Source organism: Syngnathus leptorhynchus, chromosome 8, assembly GCF_054491065.1.
Source record: "Syngnathus leptorhynchus isolate UIUO chromosome 8, UIUO_Slep, whole genome shotgun sequence".
Taxonomy (NCBI): domain Eukaryota; kingdom Metazoa; phylum Chordata; class Actinopteri; order Syngnathiformes; family Syngnathidae; genus Syngnathus; species Syngnathus leptorhynchus.
Window position 1 is genome coordinate 11,723,161 of NC_141202.1, and position 22,024 is coordinate 11,745,184.

The 22,024-nt window shown below is 49.5% G+C and overlaps 1 protein-coding gene across 3 annotated transcripts; it reads left to right on the plus strand.

Annotated features, from left to right (window-relative positions):
- Window positions 1-520: 520 nt before the first annotated feature.
- On the plus strand, window positions 521-19,519 carry adamtsl4 (ADAMTS-like 4). Of its 3 annotated transcripts, XM_085919132.1 has the most exons (18): window positions 521-709; window positions 1,863-1,929; window positions 4,505-4,968; window positions 5,739-5,947; window positions 6,032-6,348; window positions 11,367-11,469; window positions 13,377-13,516; window positions 13,979-14,183; window positions 14,516-14,700; window positions 15,394-15,508; window positions 15,674-15,937; window positions 16,455-16,584; window positions 16,758-16,962; window positions 17,067-17,240; window positions 17,319-17,498; window positions 17,583-17,762; window positions 17,839-17,986; window positions 18,067-19,519. In XM_085919132.1, the coding sequence occupies exons 1-18, from the start codon at window positions 687-689 to the stop codon at window positions 18,198-18,200; spliced, it is 3,243 nt and encodes a 1,080-aa protein (XP_085775258.1). In that variant the 5' UTR covers window positions 521-686; the 3' UTR covers window positions 18,201-19,519. The 3 variants fall into 3 exon arrangements, with proteins under 3 accessions (XP_085775258.1, XP_085775256.1, XP_085775257.1); XM_085919130.1 differs by having other exon boundaries at window positions 5,739-6,348; XM_085919131.1 differs by having other exon boundaries at window positions 1,866-1,929; window positions 5,739-6,348.
- Window positions 19,520-22,024: the final 2,505 nt, after the last annotated feature.

A 22,024-nucleotide genomic window follows, 5' to 3' on the forward strand; every position in this document is an offset into this window, starting at 1 on the left:
ACAAAAAAAAGTGGCCCAGTGTTAATTAGAGGCAAGGTTATTTTAGTATGTGAGAATTAACAAAATAACTGAAAGCAAAATTGAAAAAAAAAACGTGAACAAAATAAAACAAACAAAATTGCTTTTATTAAAACGAAAGTGATCAGAAACTACGTTTTACGTTCACAAAACTAATTCAAACTAACTATAATGATAGCAAAAATGCCTGTCGTTTTCCTCTTTACTTAATAGCTAATTATTCCGCCCTGGAATAAACGGACATCTGAAATAAATCTTAAATTTAGGCAAACCCATAATGATGTAAACCTCTGGCCACCTTTTTATGTATAATTAACGCCCAAAGAGACAAAATAGTTTATGGGAAAAAAAAAAAAAGAAAAATCAGGAGAGAAAGGTTTCTCGTAAGGATGGGGGGGGGGGGCGTAATGGACCCGTAGAAGTGTGTGCGTGAGAGGGGAAAAATCGGAAGACTTCCCACTTTGCACGTTGGCGGGCGGGCAGACAAGCAAGCAAGCAGGCAGAGAGCAGTGACAGGAGCAAGGACACACTCGCAAGAGACGAAGCCAGAGTGGAGAGAGGCGACAAGTTGGACACTTCACTCATTGTTTGCTTCGCCCCTCACGCGCGCTCACGCACCAATAATCGATCTCCAAGTGGACTGATCGTCGCGAGCGGGGTCGGGGAGTATGCGGCTCGCGTCTGTCTTCAGGTACGCAAACGGGCTTTGCGGGCTTCCTTTTACGCACTAACTTTTTTTTGGGGGGGGGGGGGCTTGCGCTTGGCTTGCACTTAAAATGGACGCCAGTGAGATGATTGCAACAATATGTCACAGAAGCGACGAGCTCGCGGGGGGTCATTACTTCAGCCTCGGCGGTTCTCTTGTGCCGGGGAGCCTTTGTGAGGCGCTCCCTCTGCGTGCGTGCGTCTGTTTGGGGGGGCTGCTTGTTGCGCACTTGTACACAAGCAAGCTGCGAGGGAAAGGCAGTACGCGGTGCGCCGCATTGGCGAAATCGAACCACGGGAGCAATTAGCCGGCCTGGAGTGTGGCTTGCGGGCTGCGCGCCGCGGCGATGCTTGCGGTTGTTGGAGCCACAAGTCCATCTTGAATCGTAGTGAGGCGTTTTGCGGCGTGTCATCACTCGAGCGAGCTGTTGGAAACGTTTTCTTGCTTGTTCAGCGGCAGCGGATGGCGAGACTTTTCAAAATAGCCTCAATGAGATGAAATGGCAGTTGAGCGTGCTTTGGAAATGACGGGAAAGCCAAAATAGGGCGCACGTTAACACATACATAGACAGAGCACAAGTCAATGAAAAAAAAGTGGAGGAGGCCAAATTGACTCCTCGGGGCAGGTCAGCTGCTTCTAAAGTGAGTCAAAGCGTAAACCCACATCTGATAGTAACTTTTAAACAAAGTCAAACTTTTTGTCCCCTCTTGAAATCTGAGCCCAAATGTCCAAGTCAACATTTCCTGACATTTTAACGTTTTGTGACGACTGACTTCTTTTTGTTGCTAAATGCCTCTGCCTTGCTCATGTTGCGGCCAACGATCGGGCTTCACTGAACCTGAGCCGATCTTTTGCTGATGAGCAGTGCGCCAACATACCTTTTGGAATTACGGCCCAAAAAGTTCAGTTTGATTCCCGCCAAGGTAAATAAAGGCCAACATGCTGACCAAAGCAACAGCCCCCCCCAAAAAAGTGCTTTTAAAAGCACCATTTCAAAGCAAAAACCACAGCCAGCAATAGTCCACATTGAGGCAGCGAGCGTGAAATCAAACTCGCATCTATTGATTCGACATGTTGCCGTCAAGATGTTGCTATTTTTTCTGTATTTATTTTTTAAGCTTCTGCTCTTCTTTCCCAGTAGGCTCTTTGCACTGTGGGCCTTTGCGGAGGTCGCGACCTCGGTGAGCAAGCCGGCCAAAAAGAAGGTGAGTGGTGAGCTCCTCGCACGCCGCGTTTATCGACTTTGACGGCTTCACCTTTCACCGTATCAAGCATTTGAACGCATACTTAGGAAACGATTAATTGTTTTTTTCCCCACATTGTAAAATGTCAAAATTGCACTTAATTGGAGCATATTTCGGCTGACTGGAGCATCCAGGTTTTTGTCTGATGCCGTGTGGTGTGATTTTGAGGGCTCTCCGTTGCGCCACTTTGATGTCCAGGGCACGGCGTTGCTGACGCAGTCCTGACGCGAGCCGGCTCGTCATTTAGCCAACCGTGTGTGACTTTGTGAGTCGGTAATCCGTTTTTTCCTGTAGTGGGGCCCGTAGCTGTCAAGGCGCCACAGTGACGCCTTTGTGATCATTGGGTCAAAAAAAAAAAAAAAGGCAGGTCTGTGGGTACAGTGTTGAAGGAGTTGAAGCAGTAGCAAGTAGCAGGAGGTCACCGGCGGCCTCCTTCAGGGTCAGCGCCCACTCCTCATTAATGCTCCAACTCTGTGGCAGCTGTGTGTTTGATGTCACTCATTCACACACATACACACACAGTCATTAGGCCTGTCTGCTTTGACCCCCCCCCCCCCTGTTCTTCATGCCCCTCCCAACCCATATCTCCCGCTCCTTTCGCTTTCCTCGTTCTCCCGCCATTATACTTCCGACCTGTCATTTGCATTCCAGCTCATCTGGACTTTAATACTGTGGAACAGGCACATTTGACCAAGTGCACACTTTGGAAAAAACAAACCAAAAAAAATAAAACGAGCGGTACATTTGACCAAGTGCACACTTAGAAAAAAAGAGCGGTGGTTCTTCACATTACTAAATCAAGCCAAAAGGTTGCATCGTTTGTGGCAGCATATAAATTAATGATATTGTGTTAGTGGAACAAGGCAAAAAAAAATAAAAAATCTAACAATGACTAAGTCCTCCCCAGCAGTAGATGGCGCTGCAGCTGTTTGACACACCAGCAAATAATCGGTGCCAGGAAGAAAAGTAATAATTCCTTTTTGTCATTTTTTTATTCATATTTTGTAAATTTTAAAAATCCAAAGTGCCAGCAGTATCGTTATTCAGATTGACACGTGTGCAGCGTACACACACACATATTGACATACTTGACAGGCTTTGAGCCAGCTGGGAAGTGGACCATTCACATTTTGCTGAATGGAAACTTTTGTCCCGCTCATGTTCGCCAAGCGGGCCAGCGAGCCACTTTTATCATTTGACAGCGCACAAGAAAGCGAGCAAAGTCCAGCCCGGCCCACGTCACAACACATAGATGCACGTAGATTATACGCTTTGCTCTACACCCATCTGCGACCGAGCTGCTCGCTTGGCATGTGACTCAATCCCCCGGAATCGGCACCGATCGAGTACGGCTTTAGGATTTACCTTTTGCCTTGAGAAGGAAGGAAACTCGTGAGGCTCGAGGATCAGCCATGGGCTCGTTGACTTAATGTGGTCAAAAGTATTAGGACAGCTTGCCTCATAACCACTTGCACTCCTCTTGGAAGATTATCTGTGGGAATTTCTCTGATAGTTCTTTTTCTTTCCCCAAATATTCTGCAAAGTTGAAAGCTGAGTTAATATGCTGGTATGACATTTTTGTCACGTTCCTTTGACCTCTTTTGAGCATAGCTGGAGCCTGCCCACTCACTCCTTTACGGTATTTAGTCATTGTGTGACATTTAGGAAGCAGTGAGAGAACAAAAAAAATCTTCAACTTGCAATTTAGCTCCGAACCCGAAAGAGGCTGACCCGAAGCGTGTCGTTTACCGAGCTGTGATTGCTGCAGACTAAACACGCTTATTAGGTCCCCAATGAAAATAGCAGTGCTGTTCAGATGTTCCGCTTGAAGGCCCCCCAAGTGACCTTTGGCTCAAACATATTTTCATACCACGGCAACACAAACAAGCATGTTTCCTCTGCATGTACACTCAAGATTATTTTGGGTGGGGCTAGCGTGAGAAGTTGGGTGAGGTCGCTCAGAAGAACATCAAGTCTTTGCTCCACACGTTTGGAGTATCAATCACTTTTCTGCGATGATATCACGTCATCGTATTTTGCGCACGGGCACAGTAAAGAAGATTTTCTGTGTGAAAATATGCGCTAACGTCAGAGGAGTTGGTTCGATTGTGCAACAAGGGTCAACAGTACAATTCCAGAGTTGCGACAAGACTTTTCTTGGGCCAACGCTAGCTTGGTTAGCATAATGACAAGTTAGCCGAAGATATCTAACGGGTCAAGGAAAATAAATGACATGGCAATGACAATTGTGGAGGATAAAGAATCTATGACTGCCGATATTGTTGTCTGTCCTGTCTGCATGTGTTGCCAGTGACACGGTTTGTGCAACAGCACTTAAAGGCTTAAAGCACCGCATCATGCATACCACGAGTGTCGACATTAAGCTAGCAAACTGAAAGGCTAAGTAAGCCATGCGCTTGTTTTGAATACACAAAGCGTCATTCTCTTTGTTTGGTGTTGAGTTTGACACTCAACCTCAACTAGGACAAGTCAAAGGCCAAGATGGTGGAAATGTTTTTTTGTTTGTGTTTGTTAGGCGGCCGGGCGGAGGTCCAGACAAGTGTTGGAGGCGGAGCCCGTAGAAGGGGTGTGGTCGACGTGGGCGGAGTGGTCCTCTTGCTCCCAGTCATGCGGAGTGGGCGTGTCGCAGAGAAGCAGAATGTGCCTGCCGCCTCCGCCCGCCCCTCCTTCTGTTTCTTACCCGTCGCCCAACTGGGGCGGGTATTTCCACCCTTCCCCTCAACTGCCACCCCATCACCAGGTGCCCGATCCCAACCGGGGGATACCGCTCTACCGAAATACCCCGGCGGGGGGCAGCGATCCGCCGTCGCCTTTCTATCAAACGGAATACCCCGCAACCGCTCGGAACCGAGTGTCCGTGTACCGATCGCCTCAGCGGATGCCCTCACCGGCCTACGAACAGCAACAGCAGCGCAGCGTCAGGAGGCCCAGCAGCAGGAGGTCGGCCAGTACCGCACGGGAGCCTATGCCCGTCAGGAGGTGAGTGATGTGCTTAAAATCCACATGGTGGCTTGGCGTTTGTTTCATCGATGAGCTGGAGAAACTCTTTTATTTATGTTTTTGTTTTTCCAGACACACTAAGTACACTTAATGCGAGATGTGACATTTGCTTTGTGCTGCGTCCCCAAACTTGTCTGCAAAGTGACATGCAGGAAATGAAACTTGCAAGGCTTGCATAAGGCATCAGCGCTTTGGAATGGTTGCGAGGACTTTTTTTATTTTTTATCTTTCTCGTCAGGACCCAGTAAAGAATAAGGGTCCTCCAAAAAAAAATCAACTGGGTATTCGGGAGACGTGTCTGAAGACTGGCCGTGTAAAAAATGTGACTGTGATGATTTTGTAGCTGCACAGTATCCTCATCATGCTTTGGACTTTGGTTTTGGCATTAGTGAATGTTTGTTATTATGTTCCAGCCCACTAAAGCATTGCAAGTTGAACTGATGCCTTTCTAAGACGCTGAGTTTTTGTTATCACTGCACTATTACTAGAGGATGTGAGTCAAAGCAAACTTAAAGTCTCACTACGATAATTTCTTGTTGAGGATAAAGAATATATGCCTGTGTCAACGAGTGCAATTTTACAATCTGGGACGTAGGATGCTTTTAGCATTACAATTTCCATCGATGTTTAGCATTAGCAGAAAAAAGCTAAGTGGCAGCTTATATCACAAGGCAGGAAGCTTTCATTTTGACTTCTGATTGTGACCTTTTCACGTCATGACTGCGGACACTCTTGTGTGCGTCCTGCAGGTCTTCATCCGTCCGTCCAGGCCAGTTTGGCTACGGTAAAGTCCCCTTCTCCCTGCCTTTGCACCGGCCTAGTCGACAGGCTCGCCACACGGCCAACGGCACCATCTCGGCCTCCTCGGCACCCCAACTGGCCAACGAGGAGAGAGTGGAAGAGAGCGCAACCACCGCCGCACCCGCCACTAGTGCCACACCCCAACCCCGTGCCAGAAGTAAGCACAGGAGGGTTCGAGTTCCGCCCTCCCCCCCTGACTATCTGCTGCGGTCTCCATCTTCATCATCTTCATCATCATCAGTGTTGTCCGGTCACCGCCGCTTTGACTGGCGCACCGTCACTGCCCCGCCCCCGCCGCTCCCGGCTGGCTCGCCTCACTCGCAGCCGGCTGGTGCCTCTTTGGCCTACGCCTCCCCTCTGCACCGGCCCTTGCACAGGGAAAGGACGGTGCACGCGGGATTGGGACCCCGGGCCCCGCAAGCCGGCAACGTTTACCCGCTTCGGCATTCCACGGGACCACATGTGAGCGAGGAGGAGGGTGGCTTTGGAGCGTGGAGAACGGCGCCCAACTACAGATGCACCGGTTCCGAGAAGGAATATCGCAGGTGCTTCTCGCAGGTAAGCTGTCCAACCACATTGATGCTGCTTTTTAGATGTTCGACTCGAAGGGTATGCTAGCTAATTGTTTTCGAGGTGTCAGTCTGTGTTTTCAACCTCCAGCGGGGGTTTGGGGGGGGCTCTGTGTGCGTGTGTGTCCCACACAGTCCTCATGAACATTAATGAGGGCACAGTGTTGAAGGCTGGTGGCATCGAAGAGAGAATGTGAAGGTCAACAGAGTGTTTTTGGGAGGTTTGATCATTCCCTAGCGCCAACACTGCCCTGTTGTGCTTGTGCACTGACATGGAACCTATCAAATGCGTGCGTGCTCATGCACAATATGTGTGTGCGTGTGTGTCTGGATGAAGACCAGAATACACACATCTGCTTTAGAGGCCTTGCTGACGACGGGTGGGCGTGCCCAAATGTCTTGTGGAGAACTCGTCCGTCTTACGGGGGTGCGGCGAGGTAGGGGGGTTGACTGGACGGGCAGGTGACGAAAGCCAAGCCAAGGCGGCCATAACTGCGCTTTCGCCCGGGCAAGAATGCCACGCTTGGGAGCTCCCGCAATTAAAAGTGACATTTAGAGAGGAGCAAAAAACTTGGGGGAGGTCGATGGGATGCCTGAATGAGTTCCAACTCGACAAGCCCTGAGTCAAAGGACAAAGGTAATCCTCCATCAGGCACAAGAACCATATTGGGTAATGCAAGAACCTGTTCAAAATAGAATCGCCTTATTTGCATATTTCTGTAGGCCAGAGTCCCATGCGGACGTGTTGCTTTGTGGGGAAGTAAACAGCGGGAGAGAGCCGGTCAGTCGCTACGGAATGCGAGTATGTGCCAGAAGAAAGGAAGAATTCATGGAAAAGTGTGTGAGACAGACCTGCACATTTGCGTGTGTGCGGAGGACCTGTCAGAAGCTGGGGGGAGGGAGAAAGGTGGAATTTGAGAAGAAGCAGTCAGAAGAAGAAAAAGCAGCCGTGGCAGCAGCACTCCTGGTCTTGGTAGAAGGACGAAAAAGAATCAACATTCCACACATCTCGGTGTAGACATCCTTTTTCGCACGCAGTCGGCCAACTTAAAACGCTAAGAACACGCTCCCACCGCACGCTCTCCTGATGACGTAAGGAAAGGCATGATTAGCCAAACTTGTGTGCACAATTGAGCTGCAAAACAGCCCCAAATGGGTTGCAGCGCGCTCGCTCGCACACGCGCAACGCCCGTGAACACTTGTGGACTTTACAAGCGTGTGCGCCTGGGAACTCCTGCGTGGCTTGAGCGAGGCCCGCCCGCTTCCCTTTTTCTTTTCAATTTTATTAGCACTCTGGGGGAGTTCAAACAAAAGTTGTGGCTGATGACTTGTTATGATTATTTCCTCAAGAGAATTGCAAACACGTGTTTTCATTGAAAAGTGGCACAGCTAAAACAATGTGACAAGAAGAAGCGTGTCTTAATTGATATTTTATAAAGTTCGGAATGTCAGGAATAATTGAGTGATTATCTGCCATTTACTAATCGACCTAGTTGCATTGTTTTTTCGTCTGTGTCACAAGCCAAATTCTGAAAATGGTTTTGCTTTGGATTTGCGAGTGCAAACCTGAGACAACATTAAGCGGCACAAAGTTAGGGATCGACTTCGTGCTAACAATGCGCAACGCCTTTGACAGAATAAGTCGTGAAGGCAAACGCGAATGCCTGCTCGCCCATTTAAGAGGAGGAAAAATGGGGAAACAATTTAGCAATCGTTTTGCTCAATAAGCCAACTGTAGAAGCGAAGAGTGGTGAGCGCGTTGTTTCCAAAGACTGCCCAGCGCGTGTGTGTGATTCATTCCTTTCTGCTCTCGCTCGCGAGTCCAATTTCTTATTTACCCAAACAGTAGGTTCTTTTGGTCAATAATGCGGAGCAGGACACGCTTGAGGTTGCAACCAACTTGTGACTTGCAAGCTCCGCCCCCCTCCCCCCCAACCCCCTCTGGGCTTGTTTGAGAAACTGTAAATAAAAGAGTTTTTTTTATGTGCCATGATGGTGAGCGTGACGTCACGGTCGCCGCTGGAAACCTAACTGTTGTCAGACAACATCTGGGACGTTCTGTCCACTTCGTCCAACTTTCTCCACCGTTCTTTCACTTATCTTGTCATTGATGGATGCTCTCTTTTTGTATTCTCGACACCACTTTTGATTTGTGTGTGTGTGTGTGTGTGGGGGGGGGGTCAAGGCCAAGGGCCGGCCGCTTCCCGCCATAGAATGCTAATCGCTAACCACAAACAATGCATTTGTGCACACACCCGCATCCAGATAAAAAAAAAATATTCATTGAAAAATTTGACAAGCAAATAACATTTCCTGTCACGGCCAAACCTGCCTGAGATGTAAGATTAAAAATGATGGTTGGTAACTCACGCCCAGACAATTTTGTGTATGACAGAAAAATGCAACCCAGAAGGGAATCCTCAGGCTCCATATGTGGGCACTTGTGCACCCTTAGCCGGATTGGCCAGGAAAATTGTGACGGCGGCCTAGCTCCATCCCTTGGATCCGTTTTGATGAGACATAATGTGGTATGCTTTGGATCAAATTTCATCTCTGAGCCGCGTTTGTGTGTCACACGACAGTAATGCTTGAGGAATGACCGTGTCGGTCCTCCTTTTGCTTAATGCATCGAGTTCACATGTCCATCTGTTTAGGCGTGCGCTCACATGAATGGCGTCAATCTCAATGACGCACCACTGGGACCCTTCCCTTCCATTCACACACACTATTCTGTTGTCCAAAACTCATTAGTTGTGTCTGTCTTGGGCTTTGTTTTTCACCCAGGAGTGTCATGCGTAATTAGGACCAATGTGTGCGTGTGATTGTGTGTGTGCGTGTGCGCGTGCACAGCTTTCCATATTGAGCAGCTGCATTGACTTTGCAGCTGCTCTTTGCTTGCGTGTGTCCTTCACTCATTGTGTCAGCTCGGGGCGCTGATGTTTTCTTTGGGGAGGCTTCTCCACGGCTCGCCGCCATTCGCCGCCACCATGCACAATGCCAACACAAGCAACACAGCTTTCTCCTAGTTGTAAGAAAAAAATTAAGTTGTACAAGACAGCGGCGGTCTACATGAGGTAGAAATCAGTTTACTGTTGATTTGTTGTTTGTTAATACAATGTGATTATAAACCTGACATGTGGAGTCGAGAGTGTGCTTTTAATGAATCGGCTCATTCCACATGAATCAATTCCTGAATCATGTCAAGCGACGAATCGAATCATCTTTTTCTTGAGAGATGCCCGCCCCTCATTTTTCTCGTTTGCCTCTAACCCCAAGACGCCTTCCCATCTGCAGTTAAATCAATCAACGCCCCCAGCCACGATTTGCATGTCTGCTCTTAGTTAGTTCCTTTTTTTTCTGCTCTCTTAAGGAACAGAAAACAATGCTTACAGTATGTGAAGAAGTGAACAAAAGAGAGGGAGGGAGTTTTTGGCTTTGAGTGCAGCTGGCGACTTGATTGTTCCACTGGGTCGAGTTCGCCTGGCGAAATAATCCCACACAAGCCGTTTACTTACGAAAAGTTGATCGGTGACAACAACGAGCAATTGTGCGAGGCCCGCGTGTGCCACTGCGGACGAAATGGCGAGGGGAGGAGGCTTGACCGCTGACCTATGGAGAAGGGGGCCCGCTTTATTGCTGCGACTTTGCTTAGCCAGTTTTTGATTTGGAAGGATCGAGGATTGCATAACAAGAATGATAAATGCGCCGCATGCTAACCGGCTGCGAGATATTGATGACTAGAACAATGATTTGAGAACGACTCTTGAGTTGCAAGTTTGACAGCAGAACAACTTGAACTCTTACCTCAAAGCACCAAAATATTCCCCTTCATACCTCCGTGAATGTGTCTGACTACGCTCCAAAGTGGTTGTCATGGTGACAGTAAACATTGACAGTGGTGTGTGGCTTGTTTTCATCTTTGGCGGAACTTAGACGTGTGAGTGAAGTCGGCTGCGAGTAGATGGTGCTTCATTTCACTTGCGCCCTCTTCTTCCCTGTTGATAATTTCAGACTCTGTCGCATCTCGCCTCTTAAGTGCCCATCCCATCCAATAAAGCAGTCAAAGTTTCCCTTGCCTAACTTGAGTGCTCTTCATGCATGTGATGATTAACGGCCCCTGACAGTGGTGCGTAAAGTCGGCATCTGGTGTCTTGGCTCAAATGCAAAACGGTTCTTGCTGACGCGTTCCACTGGAGCTTTGTGTCAACAGGTCCGTGCTCATCTTGTCGTCTCTCTGTCTGTCACCGGCTCTTTAACTCTTTCACATTTTTTACTTCATTCATTGCCCGGCCCGGCTCTGCCCGCTCCCACGCCCGGCCTAGTCCGCATTCACCTTCTAATAACACACAAACACTCTCCAGATCCTCCCCCTCCAAGACTTCGTCTGCCCGTGTCTGTTCTGACTCTTCCTTCGTACTCCGCACTCTGTTTATCCCATTAGCCCCGCCCCCTTCAGTACAATCAAGGCATGGATGTCTGCTCCGTTTCGTTTTGAAAGCACCTGCCGCACGGCCCTCCTTGTTGAGGGGCCGCAGTGCAGGAAGCGTCCACTTGGAATCGGAGCCCGGCGTGTGTTTACAGTCCAGCCGACTATTTACAACCATTAGCGGCCACAAGTTTACACGCTGGAGCTTTCAGGTGGTGCTTGTATACTTTTCTGACCTTCAACCCCCCCAACACACACACACACACACACACACACACACACACACACACACACACACACACACACACACACACACACACACACACACACACACACGTGTTCTCAGAGTGGCTCGCGGTTTGTGGTGGCAAGCTGAAAGCCAAGATGGATTCATGCGCTTCTTTGGCCTCTTTCGAAAAGCGATTCCTTCCATATGGCCGAGCATGCGTTTGGGCTCGTTGGGCCTTTCCCCTCCTTTGTTAGTGGTGGCATTCCCCCGCCTATGTTTTTCAAAATTGCCTCCGGGGACCGACCATTCACAAGATGGCTAACGTTTTTTTCTTTTTTTGCGTGTGTTTTAGGTGTGCGCTGGCATCCCGCTGGACTCACGGGCTGAGCAGTGCGCCGCCTTTAATGCCAAAGAGTTTATGGATCGTCTCTACGACTGGGAGCCTTTCACTGAGGGTGAGTGTGCGTGCATACACACACACACATACACACACACACACACGCTCTCACATACATGTGCTTTTACTTTTCCAATTGACATTCATTGAGTGTTTGTTTTCTACTTTAGATTAAGCACGAATGAAATGTGCTTGTTTTTCTTCTTTTTCTTAACCAGGGAGTGTGAATTATTTTCCCACCTGTGGGTATGGGTGAGGTGGAATGACAATCGAGCCATTGAGGCTCAAACTCTTTTCCACTTTTGCCCCCCCCCCCTCACCAAAATGCTCCCCTTCTTTTCTGTGGCTCCCTCATTTGTAGAACCTCGCCCTTTCTGGCTGCCTCCAACGCTGCCAAGTTTTTCCTCCCTGCTTTGGACTCAGCTCTCAGTAGATTCCTGCCGAATGAGATAAAGAGTAGAGCGAAATGGAGGCCATGGGATGCATGTGTCACATGGCGGCGACGTGGCCCGACCCACTTTTACTGTCTTATGCAAATGCCAGGAACACAATTAGAAAACTTCCAGTGGAGATCTTGCCGAAATGCCAGGTTTTGGCAAATCTTTTGTTTGAGTGGGATCGGTTGATTCTGCATGTGCAGGTGTCATCTTTTGGTTTGCTGTTCTTGGGCCTCATCCCCCATCCAGAGACCCCCCCCCCATCCCCATCCAGCCCCCAACACTTCCTGTCCTCTGGCATTAGCTTTCTCTGCTGGCGTGTGTTTAGATGGAGCGATAGAGGGAGGAAGTATATTTAGACGAGACATATTCCACACTCTGAACACTGAGCTTCGCGAGTGGAGGAGAGAAAAAGGCCAAGCGGACATTTGCTGGATCCGGCCTAAGCTGGAGTTGGCAGCAAGGAGGACAGACGGCGTGCGGGCACTCATCCACACGCCTGGCGAGCACTTTCGAAGGCAGCAGCCTCTTCTTTGCCCTTGTCTGAAGTCTAATCTGTCAAAGATAGCGATGAGAGCGGGTGGAAAGAGCCAGGCCGAGATCTCTGCCTCTTCCGACGGCTCTCCACACACGTTGACTCGACTAGTGATGAACTTTTAGGCATTCTTTTCTCCTGGCTAGTCTCGCACCATTTGTCTGCAGTCACATTGCTTGTAGAAAAGTATTCAGTGTCTGTTTGAGATGTTTGCTTTCCAAAAGCGCCATTCGGTGTTGACGCCTGACACTACACACGCAGCGTACTCAAAATGTCAAAAGTCCAAATAATGGCAGAAGAAACCACTTCTTCATGCCTTATTACATGAAAGCGAGTCGAAATATACTTTGCAAATGCGTGGAACTGCGGTTGGAGTTGGAGTTATTTTGAGACATATGATACAGCGTTAAAAATTTCAATTTCAGGAGCAAAAAAAAAGTTTGTCCTTTTCACCCGTGGCCCTCCCCCTGCTCCAATGTGCAAGTCACTGTGTGAGCCTTTTTTGCCACAATGAGCTCACGTCTGTGGCGCTATCACTCCACTTTGCCGTAGGGCTCCAACCCCGCAACACCTCTGCTCGGTGACCCCCGAGACAACTGCTTTGTTACTTTTCAAAGAATAGTTTGTCTTTATTTGGAATAAGATAATCTCATTCTTTCAGAGGTAGCAAGGGAATGTTCAGAATGGGCTCATCCATTAAAAGCTGGACAGTTTTTGTCAACAGTTTCCAGTATCATGTTAGCCATTAATCCATCTTCAAAATGCACTTGTGGGCTGCTGCGAAACCCCCCCCCCCGTGAGATACCACAGTTGTCTCGTCTATTTGAGCGATGAAAGACGCGATGCACTTTTGTGTGTTTTCCTTTGAAGCGCCCCCCCCCCCCCCCTCCCCAAAACCTCTCGGGTTCCTCCACATATCATAAATTGCGCTACGAAGCCCACGAGCCTGCTCGTAAATCTCACTCCTGACTTTTTCTGTGCCGTGTGTTCCAGTCGGTCCCGAGAAGCAATGCGAGCTGACGTGCCGCCCGGCGGGCTACCGCTTCTATGTGCGGCAGGCCGAGCGGGTGCGAGACGGGACCCCTTGCTTCAACGTTACCTCCAACGACGTGTGCGTCCAAGGGCAGTGCCTGGTGAGTGGTGGGAAAATTCACAAAATGAATCAACACTTTTAGGAGAGGAAAAGGAGCACCATCGCTCGGTTGGATTGACACAGTCCGGCTCGTCTCCTTGAACCGTTGACATGACGTTGGCCAAAGGAATGCAGCACCCCTGCAAATCAAAATGGAATTCTATTCCCATTTAGCCTTTCTTTCCTTGTCCAAGTGGATTTTCATGGCTTTTGGCTCTTGGGTTTCATTCCAATTGGACTGAGCTCCATGGCGAGCCGAAAGGCAAGCCTCACTAAAACGGAGGCACCAAAGTAAAAGAGTTTGCTCAGCCTCCCTCGCCCCAGTTGGCAGCGATCGTGCTCGTAAACGGCGACATCGACAATGCAAATGTTTATAAGACGGGAATGTCTGTTTGTCTTCATCCCTAGCTCCTCCTTGTTGTGTTTTTGGCCCCTCCAACCCATCCCCTCTTGTGTCCGTCAGACGGAGGGCTGCGACGGTGTCCTAGGCTCCAGCCTGGCGCTGGACAAGTGCGGCGTCTGCGGGGGGCGGGACTCGGCCTGTCAGAAGGTGACAGGCAGCTTCCAGAATGTCAGTGTACCCCTCGGCTACCACAAGATTTTGGACATCCCGGCGGGGGCCACCTTCATTAATATTACAGAGAGACGGGCCAGTCCCAACTACCTGGGTGAGACGCTCACGCAGTTTGATTATATTTTAGAAAACTGCAACTTCCTGTTTTATAATATTTTTTGTTTTGAGTCGCGGATATGCTCGCGGGAAACTCATTTGTCGAGGCACGGCTTTGTATCTGTTGAAAGTTTGGCCCCTCAGGGGGTGTTTGCTACCTATGGCGGGAGATCGTCAATGTTGTGGCCGGGTCGAGTCGGATCCGATGAAGCTCACGCCGAGCTGAGCCGGCGTGTGGATTTGTCTTGACAGCCGGCGCTCGCTAATGAGCGCGCTCCGCTGCGTTTTGACCAAGGCGCTCACTCGCACACCTTCTTCTTCACCTCGCAGCCATGAGGAGCGCAACAGGGGCTTCGGTGGTAAACGGCCGCTGGGCCGTGGACCCCCCGGGGGAATACCGGGCGGGTGGGACTACCTTCACCTACGCTCGACCTCGAGTGCAGGCGGAGGGGGAAGATGAGCCAGGGGAGTCCCTCAGGGCCCTCGGGCCCACCAGCGCACAGCTGCAGCTTTATGTGAGTATGCGACCGACCCGTGCAAACTATGCAACGTGCGTGGCCACAGGCTGAGCTTCCCTTTGTGTGTGTCGAGATCTTTTTGTGAGACAACATTGTGAGAGAACGGGATTAAAGCAGACATCTAGAAAGTAGGCGACTAACAACATTCACCCCGGGCTAAGATTTAATGAAAGAAAGGGGCCTCGTCAGCAGATTTGCCCGCAGGAGGCGGTAAAAATAGCAAACAAACGCTCACATACATCCGCTTAAATGATTTGATTTTGGCTCGCTTCGCTTGAATTCACGCTGAATTCTAAATATGATCTCTGTTGGAAAACACACAAACTGTTCCACAATCCAAATGGAAATCATTGGTGGTGAAGGCGAGCAAAACTTCTTGTACGCATTGTCCCTTCACGGCAACAACTCTTTTTATAGATGAAAAATAGCCGGTTAAAACGGGAGCCCCGCTGAGTCGTGTATAGATGACCTTGGCCATGATGTGCCACGTGCTGGCATACTTGCACATGAGATTAGCGGCAAGCTTTCACCTACACAAGATGGACTGTTGTGTTTTCCATGGCTCACTAAGTATGATGCTGTCATAGTTTTTTTGCAGAGGATAAAGAATCTATGCCTGTGAGGATTGTTGTATTATCTGTTGACATTTTTTTTTTTTTTTTGTCATTGCTTTGCCTGATGTTTGCGCAGATTATTTACCACCAGCAGAACCCGGGAATTGACTATGAGTTCTACATCCCCGTGGAGAAAACGGAAAGCGAGACACCCAGCGAGAGGCAACCCCAGGGGAGGGCACCCCTTCGTGGTGAGTACCCGCACACTACCCCAAATTGATGCTGCTGCTTTGATTGATTGTCGCGTGCGGGCGTGACCTTGATGGGAGGGAGGGATCATGAGACGGCAACTTCTTGAGCATTGCAGTTTTTTTTTTTTTATTAACGTCCTTCCTGTTTGTGATCCTCATGCGCAGCCACCCTTGGCGTGACCATCGATGAATCTGCACCTGCCGCCATTTCTCCTCCTCTTTCCGTCCCTTCTTTTCCCTCCCCCTCCTCTTCCCTATTCGTTCCCCCGTCATCACAGCACTGGGCCGCAGGGAGGTCGCCACCTCGGGCCTCAGCGCCCAATCGCAACGCTCGCATCCCACCTCGCACCGACCTGCCGCTGGACACGCAGTTGCCCTTTGTGTGGAGGAGGGGCTCACTGACGCCGTGTTCTGCTTCCTGTGGCAAAGGTTAGACACTCGAGTCGGTCCACACCGGATGGAGGCCTGATATTTTCTTTTCCTCCCTTGCAAATGCAGACTTGATACAACGCTGTATTTTGGCATTGAACGACTGCTGAAAAAAAAAAGCTGAAGTTAATTCTAAGGGCACACAAACACAAAAAGAAGTACACGTTGTGTATTCACCAATCAATCAAACTTTATTTATAGAGCACAAGAATGCAACGTGCAAACACAGATATGCAAACATACACAAGATGAAAAAGGTAGTTGAGCAATGAATCACCAAAGAACCTTGCACTCCGCTGGACTGGATTTAAGACAAACATGCAACCTTGCTTCTGCTAGCTTAATGCTAATGCTAACACATAATAGGAAACGTACATACATATTTAGACATCCATGTACAACCGTGTCAAGCTTGCATGTGACTGATTTAAAATGATGTGCTGCGTCGCCATCTTGTGGCGGGATTCCTCAAGTACATGCAGCCACTCTCACAGGTTGGCTTGCTTTGCCCTCCCAGGTCATCAGTCTCGAGAAATCATCTGCATTGATCGCCATACAGAGGAGCAAGTGCATGAGAGGAAATGTGACTCCGCCGCTAAACCGGCACCAGAAGAGGAGCCTTGTAATACGCACGGCTGCCCACCATTGTGAGCAAAGATGCACACACACACACGTGACCTCCACCGAGGCAGCAAAGTCCATTACTAATTCCTTTGACTTCTGAGATCAGCGTTGTGCAAAACTGCTGCATTGATTTCCACCTCAAGATATTTTTGAGTTGCGTATTAGTGCCGCATTGACAGCTTGTCTCTGTGATCAGCTGGGAGGCGAGCACTTGGTCCGAGTGCAGCGTGTCGTGCGGGCCTGGCGCGCAGCAACGGCAGCTGCAGTGCAGGCAGACTTTTGGCAACCGCTCCACCATGGTCCACCCACAGCGCTGCGCCGGACAGGTTCCACCCGAGTCCACCCAGGCCTGCCAGCTGCAGCTCTGCTCGCACTGGGAGGTGGGCTCCGACTGGAGCACGGTAAAAAAGAAAGCAATCCACCATATGAATTGATGGGTTGCTCCTATTTCAAGACGGCACTTTAAAAGCATTGACTAGCATTCATTCATGGTTTGTGCGCCCAGTGCTCGGTGGACTGCGGCGTGGGCAAGAGGACGAGGAGCGTGCGCTGCGTGAGCGACGAGGGCAGTGTGGTCAACGACATGGAGTGCAGCTCCAGGGTTCGGCCGTTGGGCAGCGAGGAGTGCAACATGGGCCCCTGCGTCACCAACTGGTACTCGTCCGCTTGGTCCGCCGCCGTGAGTGCCCCGCCCAGCCACGCAGACAAACACTTGTTTGCATCGCCCGTTCATAACTCACCGCTCGCTCATCCCAAGTGCTCGGCGCGCTGCGGCCCCGGCGTCCAGAAGAGGGAGGTGGTGTGCCTGACGCGCGGAGGCGTCCGAGAGGGCCAAGGAGCGGCGGACTGCGTCGCCGAAAAACCGGCCGAGCTGAGAGCTTGCAACGGTGGTCCTTGCGTTCCCGTCGCCAGTTGGTACAGCGGCCCGTGGACGCAGGTGAGAATGTTCCCAAACCGACATTTTCAATCCCGCCCATCCGATTGGCTTGACCTGTTCTCGTTGATGGCTTTCATTTTCCAGTGCAACGTTCGATGCGGGAACGGAACCCAACGTCGGGACGTCATCTGCGTCCAGAAGTCGGGCGACGAATTCACCACGCTGCCCTCAGCCCAATGCGCCCACGAGGACAAACCGGCCGCCGTGCAGGAGTGCGAGATGGCCGATTGCCAGCCGCAGTGGTTCACGACTGAGTGGAGCGCGGTGAGACGCCTACCCAGCCAGCGTCGTGTGTAATGGAAGCCACAACCACCTTTTGTTTGTCCGTCTTTGCCGTCAGTGCTCTCGCTCTTGTGGGAAAGGCCTCCAGATGCGGGAGGTGCGGTGTCTGATTTCGGACAGGAGGCACAGCCCAAGTTGTGACGCCAGCACCAAGCCCCACCAGGAGCAAAGCTGCAACAGTATCCCCTGTGGCCCGCAAGTCACAGGTTACGTCACACAGGCACATTCATCAATCTATGTTTGCCCGTATACCAACCTGCCCCCTCTCTTTGTTTTCGGACCACAGACGAGAACTGCAGGGACCGACGCCACAACTGCATGATGGTGGTGCAGGCCCGCCTCTGCGTCTACTCCTACTACAAGACAGCCTGCTGCGCCTCCTGCACGCACAGCGCCGCGCAGCGCGCCAAGAGACATTGACGGGAAACTCGCAGCTTCCAGATCGGGTCCCAGTTGCACCCCCCCCCCATCTATCTTAAACAGACAGCAAGTTATGCACTCCTCCAACTCGAAGGGCTCAACTTATATTTTTGAAATATAGTGGTAGGCATGGGAAGTACCCAGCGCACAACACCGATGTGCCACTGATCAAGGTTGGCCGTGATCATTCCCACGGCGGCGCAGACCTCCCTCTCGGAGATTGTCTGCCAAGTGACCAACATTGCATGGGTCGAAACCGATTTTTCGCAGAAATTTGTCAGGCGCCGTGCCAGATTTCCAAAATTAGAGCCCTGGAAGGAAAACTACAATAAGCGCATCATGCGGGGGAAAGCGAACTGTTTTGATTTTTTTGTCTTTGCACACCGCAGCCTCTCGATGGTCAACCGACCGAGGATTTCCACCATCTTTGCCAAAAATATTCCCTTCAAGTGCCCTTCTAGCATTCTTCTTTTTTGAAAGATAAACCAAAGGAGGCAGTGAATGACCAAATGTGTTGCAGAATAATGCCCAAAAAGTCAACGTGGTTGCACAGCAAAGGTTAAATTAAGATGAATTTAAATCGAGACAATTATCATGAAATCATATAAACTGACCAAGATCGTATTCACTGTTTCCAAGTCCAACAATTCACAAAAGTCTTGTTATTCATCCATCCATTCATCTTCTCATCCTCTGAAGCCTATCCCAGCAGTCTACGGGTGGTCTGCCGTTAAAAAGAAAAACCCACCTCGTAAATATTGAGCACAATGTGCTGATCGATCAACTGTACATATTGTATGTGTGAGGACCTTCATCGGTTCCAATTTTTTTTTTTTGTACCTCCCACACAGCACAAAATCAGTAGCCACGCTCCCACTTGTAAGGTGAGCCATGTGTATATGATGTATGTTTATCTTGTGTATAAGACGTTTTGAACATAGTAAGCGCTTCTATTTTTTAACTCAGTACTGTATAGTTGACATAGAAGGATTTTATCCATAGCTAACTAGCATATTGCTGACTTGAAAATAATCTCTCAGTCTGTTTTTCTGTCTCTTCCTTGTAGCCACTTTTGAAGTATATGATAAAGAAAGAAAGGACAGTAATTTATCTGTATCAAAGAACATGTAATTTATTTTTTGTGCTATTTCTCCCCCTAGCAACCACCAGATTTTATTACAAAGGCACCTTTTGTTTCCGCGTGCACACGCGCGCGCGCACATCTCATAGTACACAAAACAGTGTGACACACTTACGATCTCAATGCTTAGGTCAACTGAATAAAACTAAAAAAAGCAGATAAATGAAGGCTTCCGTTCATTGTCAGATGGGGAAAAGGCGCCGTTACGCGGTCCGTCAATGGGTGACGCCGTTGAGTCGTGTTATGAGTCATTAGTGTTTCTCAAGATTATTTAGGACAATAAGAGTAGAGTTACCAAACGAGATGCGCCCTTTCACAATTATGGACAGTTTGGACTCCTCGATTAAGCAAACGTGTGTTTTTTTTGGAACGTGGATTAGAGGAAACGTGCAAACGTCACACCGGAAAGTGCGAGCGCCAAACCTCTCAGTGGCGAGACACGCAGTCACTGTGCTGCTCATAAAATGTCGTCTTCTATTTAAAGATGATGGTTAAATTGTTCCCGAACCTTGGGAAGCACTGGTAGATTTTTTTTTCTTGTCAATCCGCTACCTGGCCTGGACTAACCGTTTGACTCTTTCTAATCTGAGCACCGTCTGGCCAATTTGGCACTGAAAACAAACTCCAGAACCAAGTGCGCCAAAATGTCTTCCACTTATTCACTCTGTTAAGTGGTTCAAATGCGAAGAACAGCATGATTTCAAAAGACTTTGCTTAACTTTAAAACATAGCTTGCAAAAAATTGCTTACATATTTTAAGTTTTTTTTTTAAACATCTAACACATTTGGAAAGTAGTTGAAACTAACGATAACATTACATTTTGTATGACGATCCATGCTTGTATTTTCTATCTTGAGATTGTATTCAGTTAACTAACCATAACACACACACTTTCCTTGTAGTCCTGCGTGCGTGCGTGCGTGCGTGCGTGCGTGCGTGCGTGCGTGCGTGCGTGCGTGCGTTAGAACTGAATGTTGACTCTTGGCCGCGCGGGGAGATTCTCAATCAACTCCGGTGGCGTGCGGGCTTGGTGCTTGCACCTCCTCGGGGCCCTGCGTCCGTAGCTTTGCTGCCTCTGCCGTGAGAAGGTGTGGGGCTATACATGCGAGTGAGTGGATGTAGCTGTGGCAGGGTTGCTTGAACATGGACGGGACGAGGCAAGGAGGCAGATGGTGACCTTTCGGTTGTAAATTACCTTTAACCGCCCCCCTTCACACCAAGACACGCGCATACGTCAGGTTAGGTCTCCGCGTTGCCAATGAGTTGAGCGGAAAGTAGGCCAAATCCTTCCACCTCCTCCCTTTCCGTCATTACGCGGAGTGGGCGTGAGCGTGATTCCGTTCTCCGGCGTGAGCGGCAGCTGTAGTCGGTCGTGAGCGCGTGCACGCGTGACGTCTGGGGCGCGCATCTGACACAGGTCGTTTATGATTTCAACCTAGGCAAAAGTGGGTTGCAACACGATAGGAGGTCCCACCCAGGGTAGCGGCAGTTGTGAAGCGCTCTTATAAGCTAAAGCATTCTCATCAGGGCCATAATTCTTGTCGTTCGTGCGATCGTACTTTGTTTCTCACCGTAAGAGTCGAATAAAAGGGGGCGTTTAGTTTCAGCACCAAGGCCAGGGCTCCAGGCAAGAACAATAGGCGTCGACGCTAAGGCAACGTCTACAAATAGGCAGCCGCAAATAGCCGTCAAAACTGTTGGACAAACATCTATTTGTCATTATATAGCTGGAAGTACAAAACTGCATTTCTCTATCTTTTTTGTCGGCAGCAATATTGGCGTCAAAGAGCCGGGCTGCGTGTATTTTGTGTAAACGTGTATGCTATTTGGAGACGGTTCCCAAAGTACGTCACAGGCGGGGGGAGGGGAGGGAAAGGGGGAGCGAGGATACCGGCAGAAGATGTGAAAGGAAGGAAAGCGAAGGCAACCGTCGGACGGGCGAGACGCAAGCGGGCGCACAAACCACACATTTCACTCTCAACAAAACAGCAACAACAAAAACAGCAGCTGGGAACAGTCACGACGAGCTTGGAGGAGGAAGACGAGAAAAGCACGTTTTTTTTCCTTTTTTTTCACTAGCAGCAATTAAGCTCTTTTCGCCCGCCATTTAGTTTGTCATCACGTCGTGAAAGTGAAAAGAAGCTATCTCGAACAAGTCGCCGTTGTTGTTTTTCTCTTGACCTCCTTTTCTTCTTGACAAGTGTTTGACACTCACTTAGTTGCTGAGAATAGTCTTCTTCTGGGCTTCTTTTTTCCAAAGACATAACTTGTAATATCCGAGACGGAGGAGGAGGAGGCACAAAGAAGAGCCGCCGCACAAGAGGAAGGCGACCCCACGAGCATCTTTTCCCTCCCTTTTATCACAAGCTTCACCTGCAAGAGGTAAGACTTTGAAACATGTCATTCCCCTCCACCACTCTGTGTGTGTACATTTAGGAAGGGAGGGAAGGGGGTGGGGGTGTCGGACAAAGAGCAAAGGGAGCCCCCCCCCCCTGACATCCGTGTTGTAACCTCCAACTCCCTAAACAAAGAAGCCCGTCCAATGCAATCATGTTCTCCCTTTCTGCACTTGTAGGCATCCCCGCGGCTGCTTTCTCCACCGAAAAGGTAACACGCGCACACACGCCTCCCACCTATCCTCACCTCTCCCCACCCCCCCATTCATGTTCTTTTGATCGAAGG

What these genes read in the sequence shown, in the direction of transcription:
- adamtsl4 (XM_085919130.1), top strand. Translation starts at nt 687, where the DNA reads ATGCGGCTCGCGTCTGTCTTCAG. An exon ending in ACAGCGGCCCGTGGACGCAG is followed by an intron (nt 17,499 to 17,582) that starts GTGAGAATGTTC and finishes TTCATTTTCCAG; the next exon opens with TGCAACGTTCGATGCGGGAA. An exon ending in TCACGACTGAGTGGAGCGCG is followed by an intron (nt 17,763 to 17,838) that starts GTGAGACGCCTA and finishes CTTTGCCGTCAG; the next exon opens with TGCTCTCGCTCTTGTGGGAA.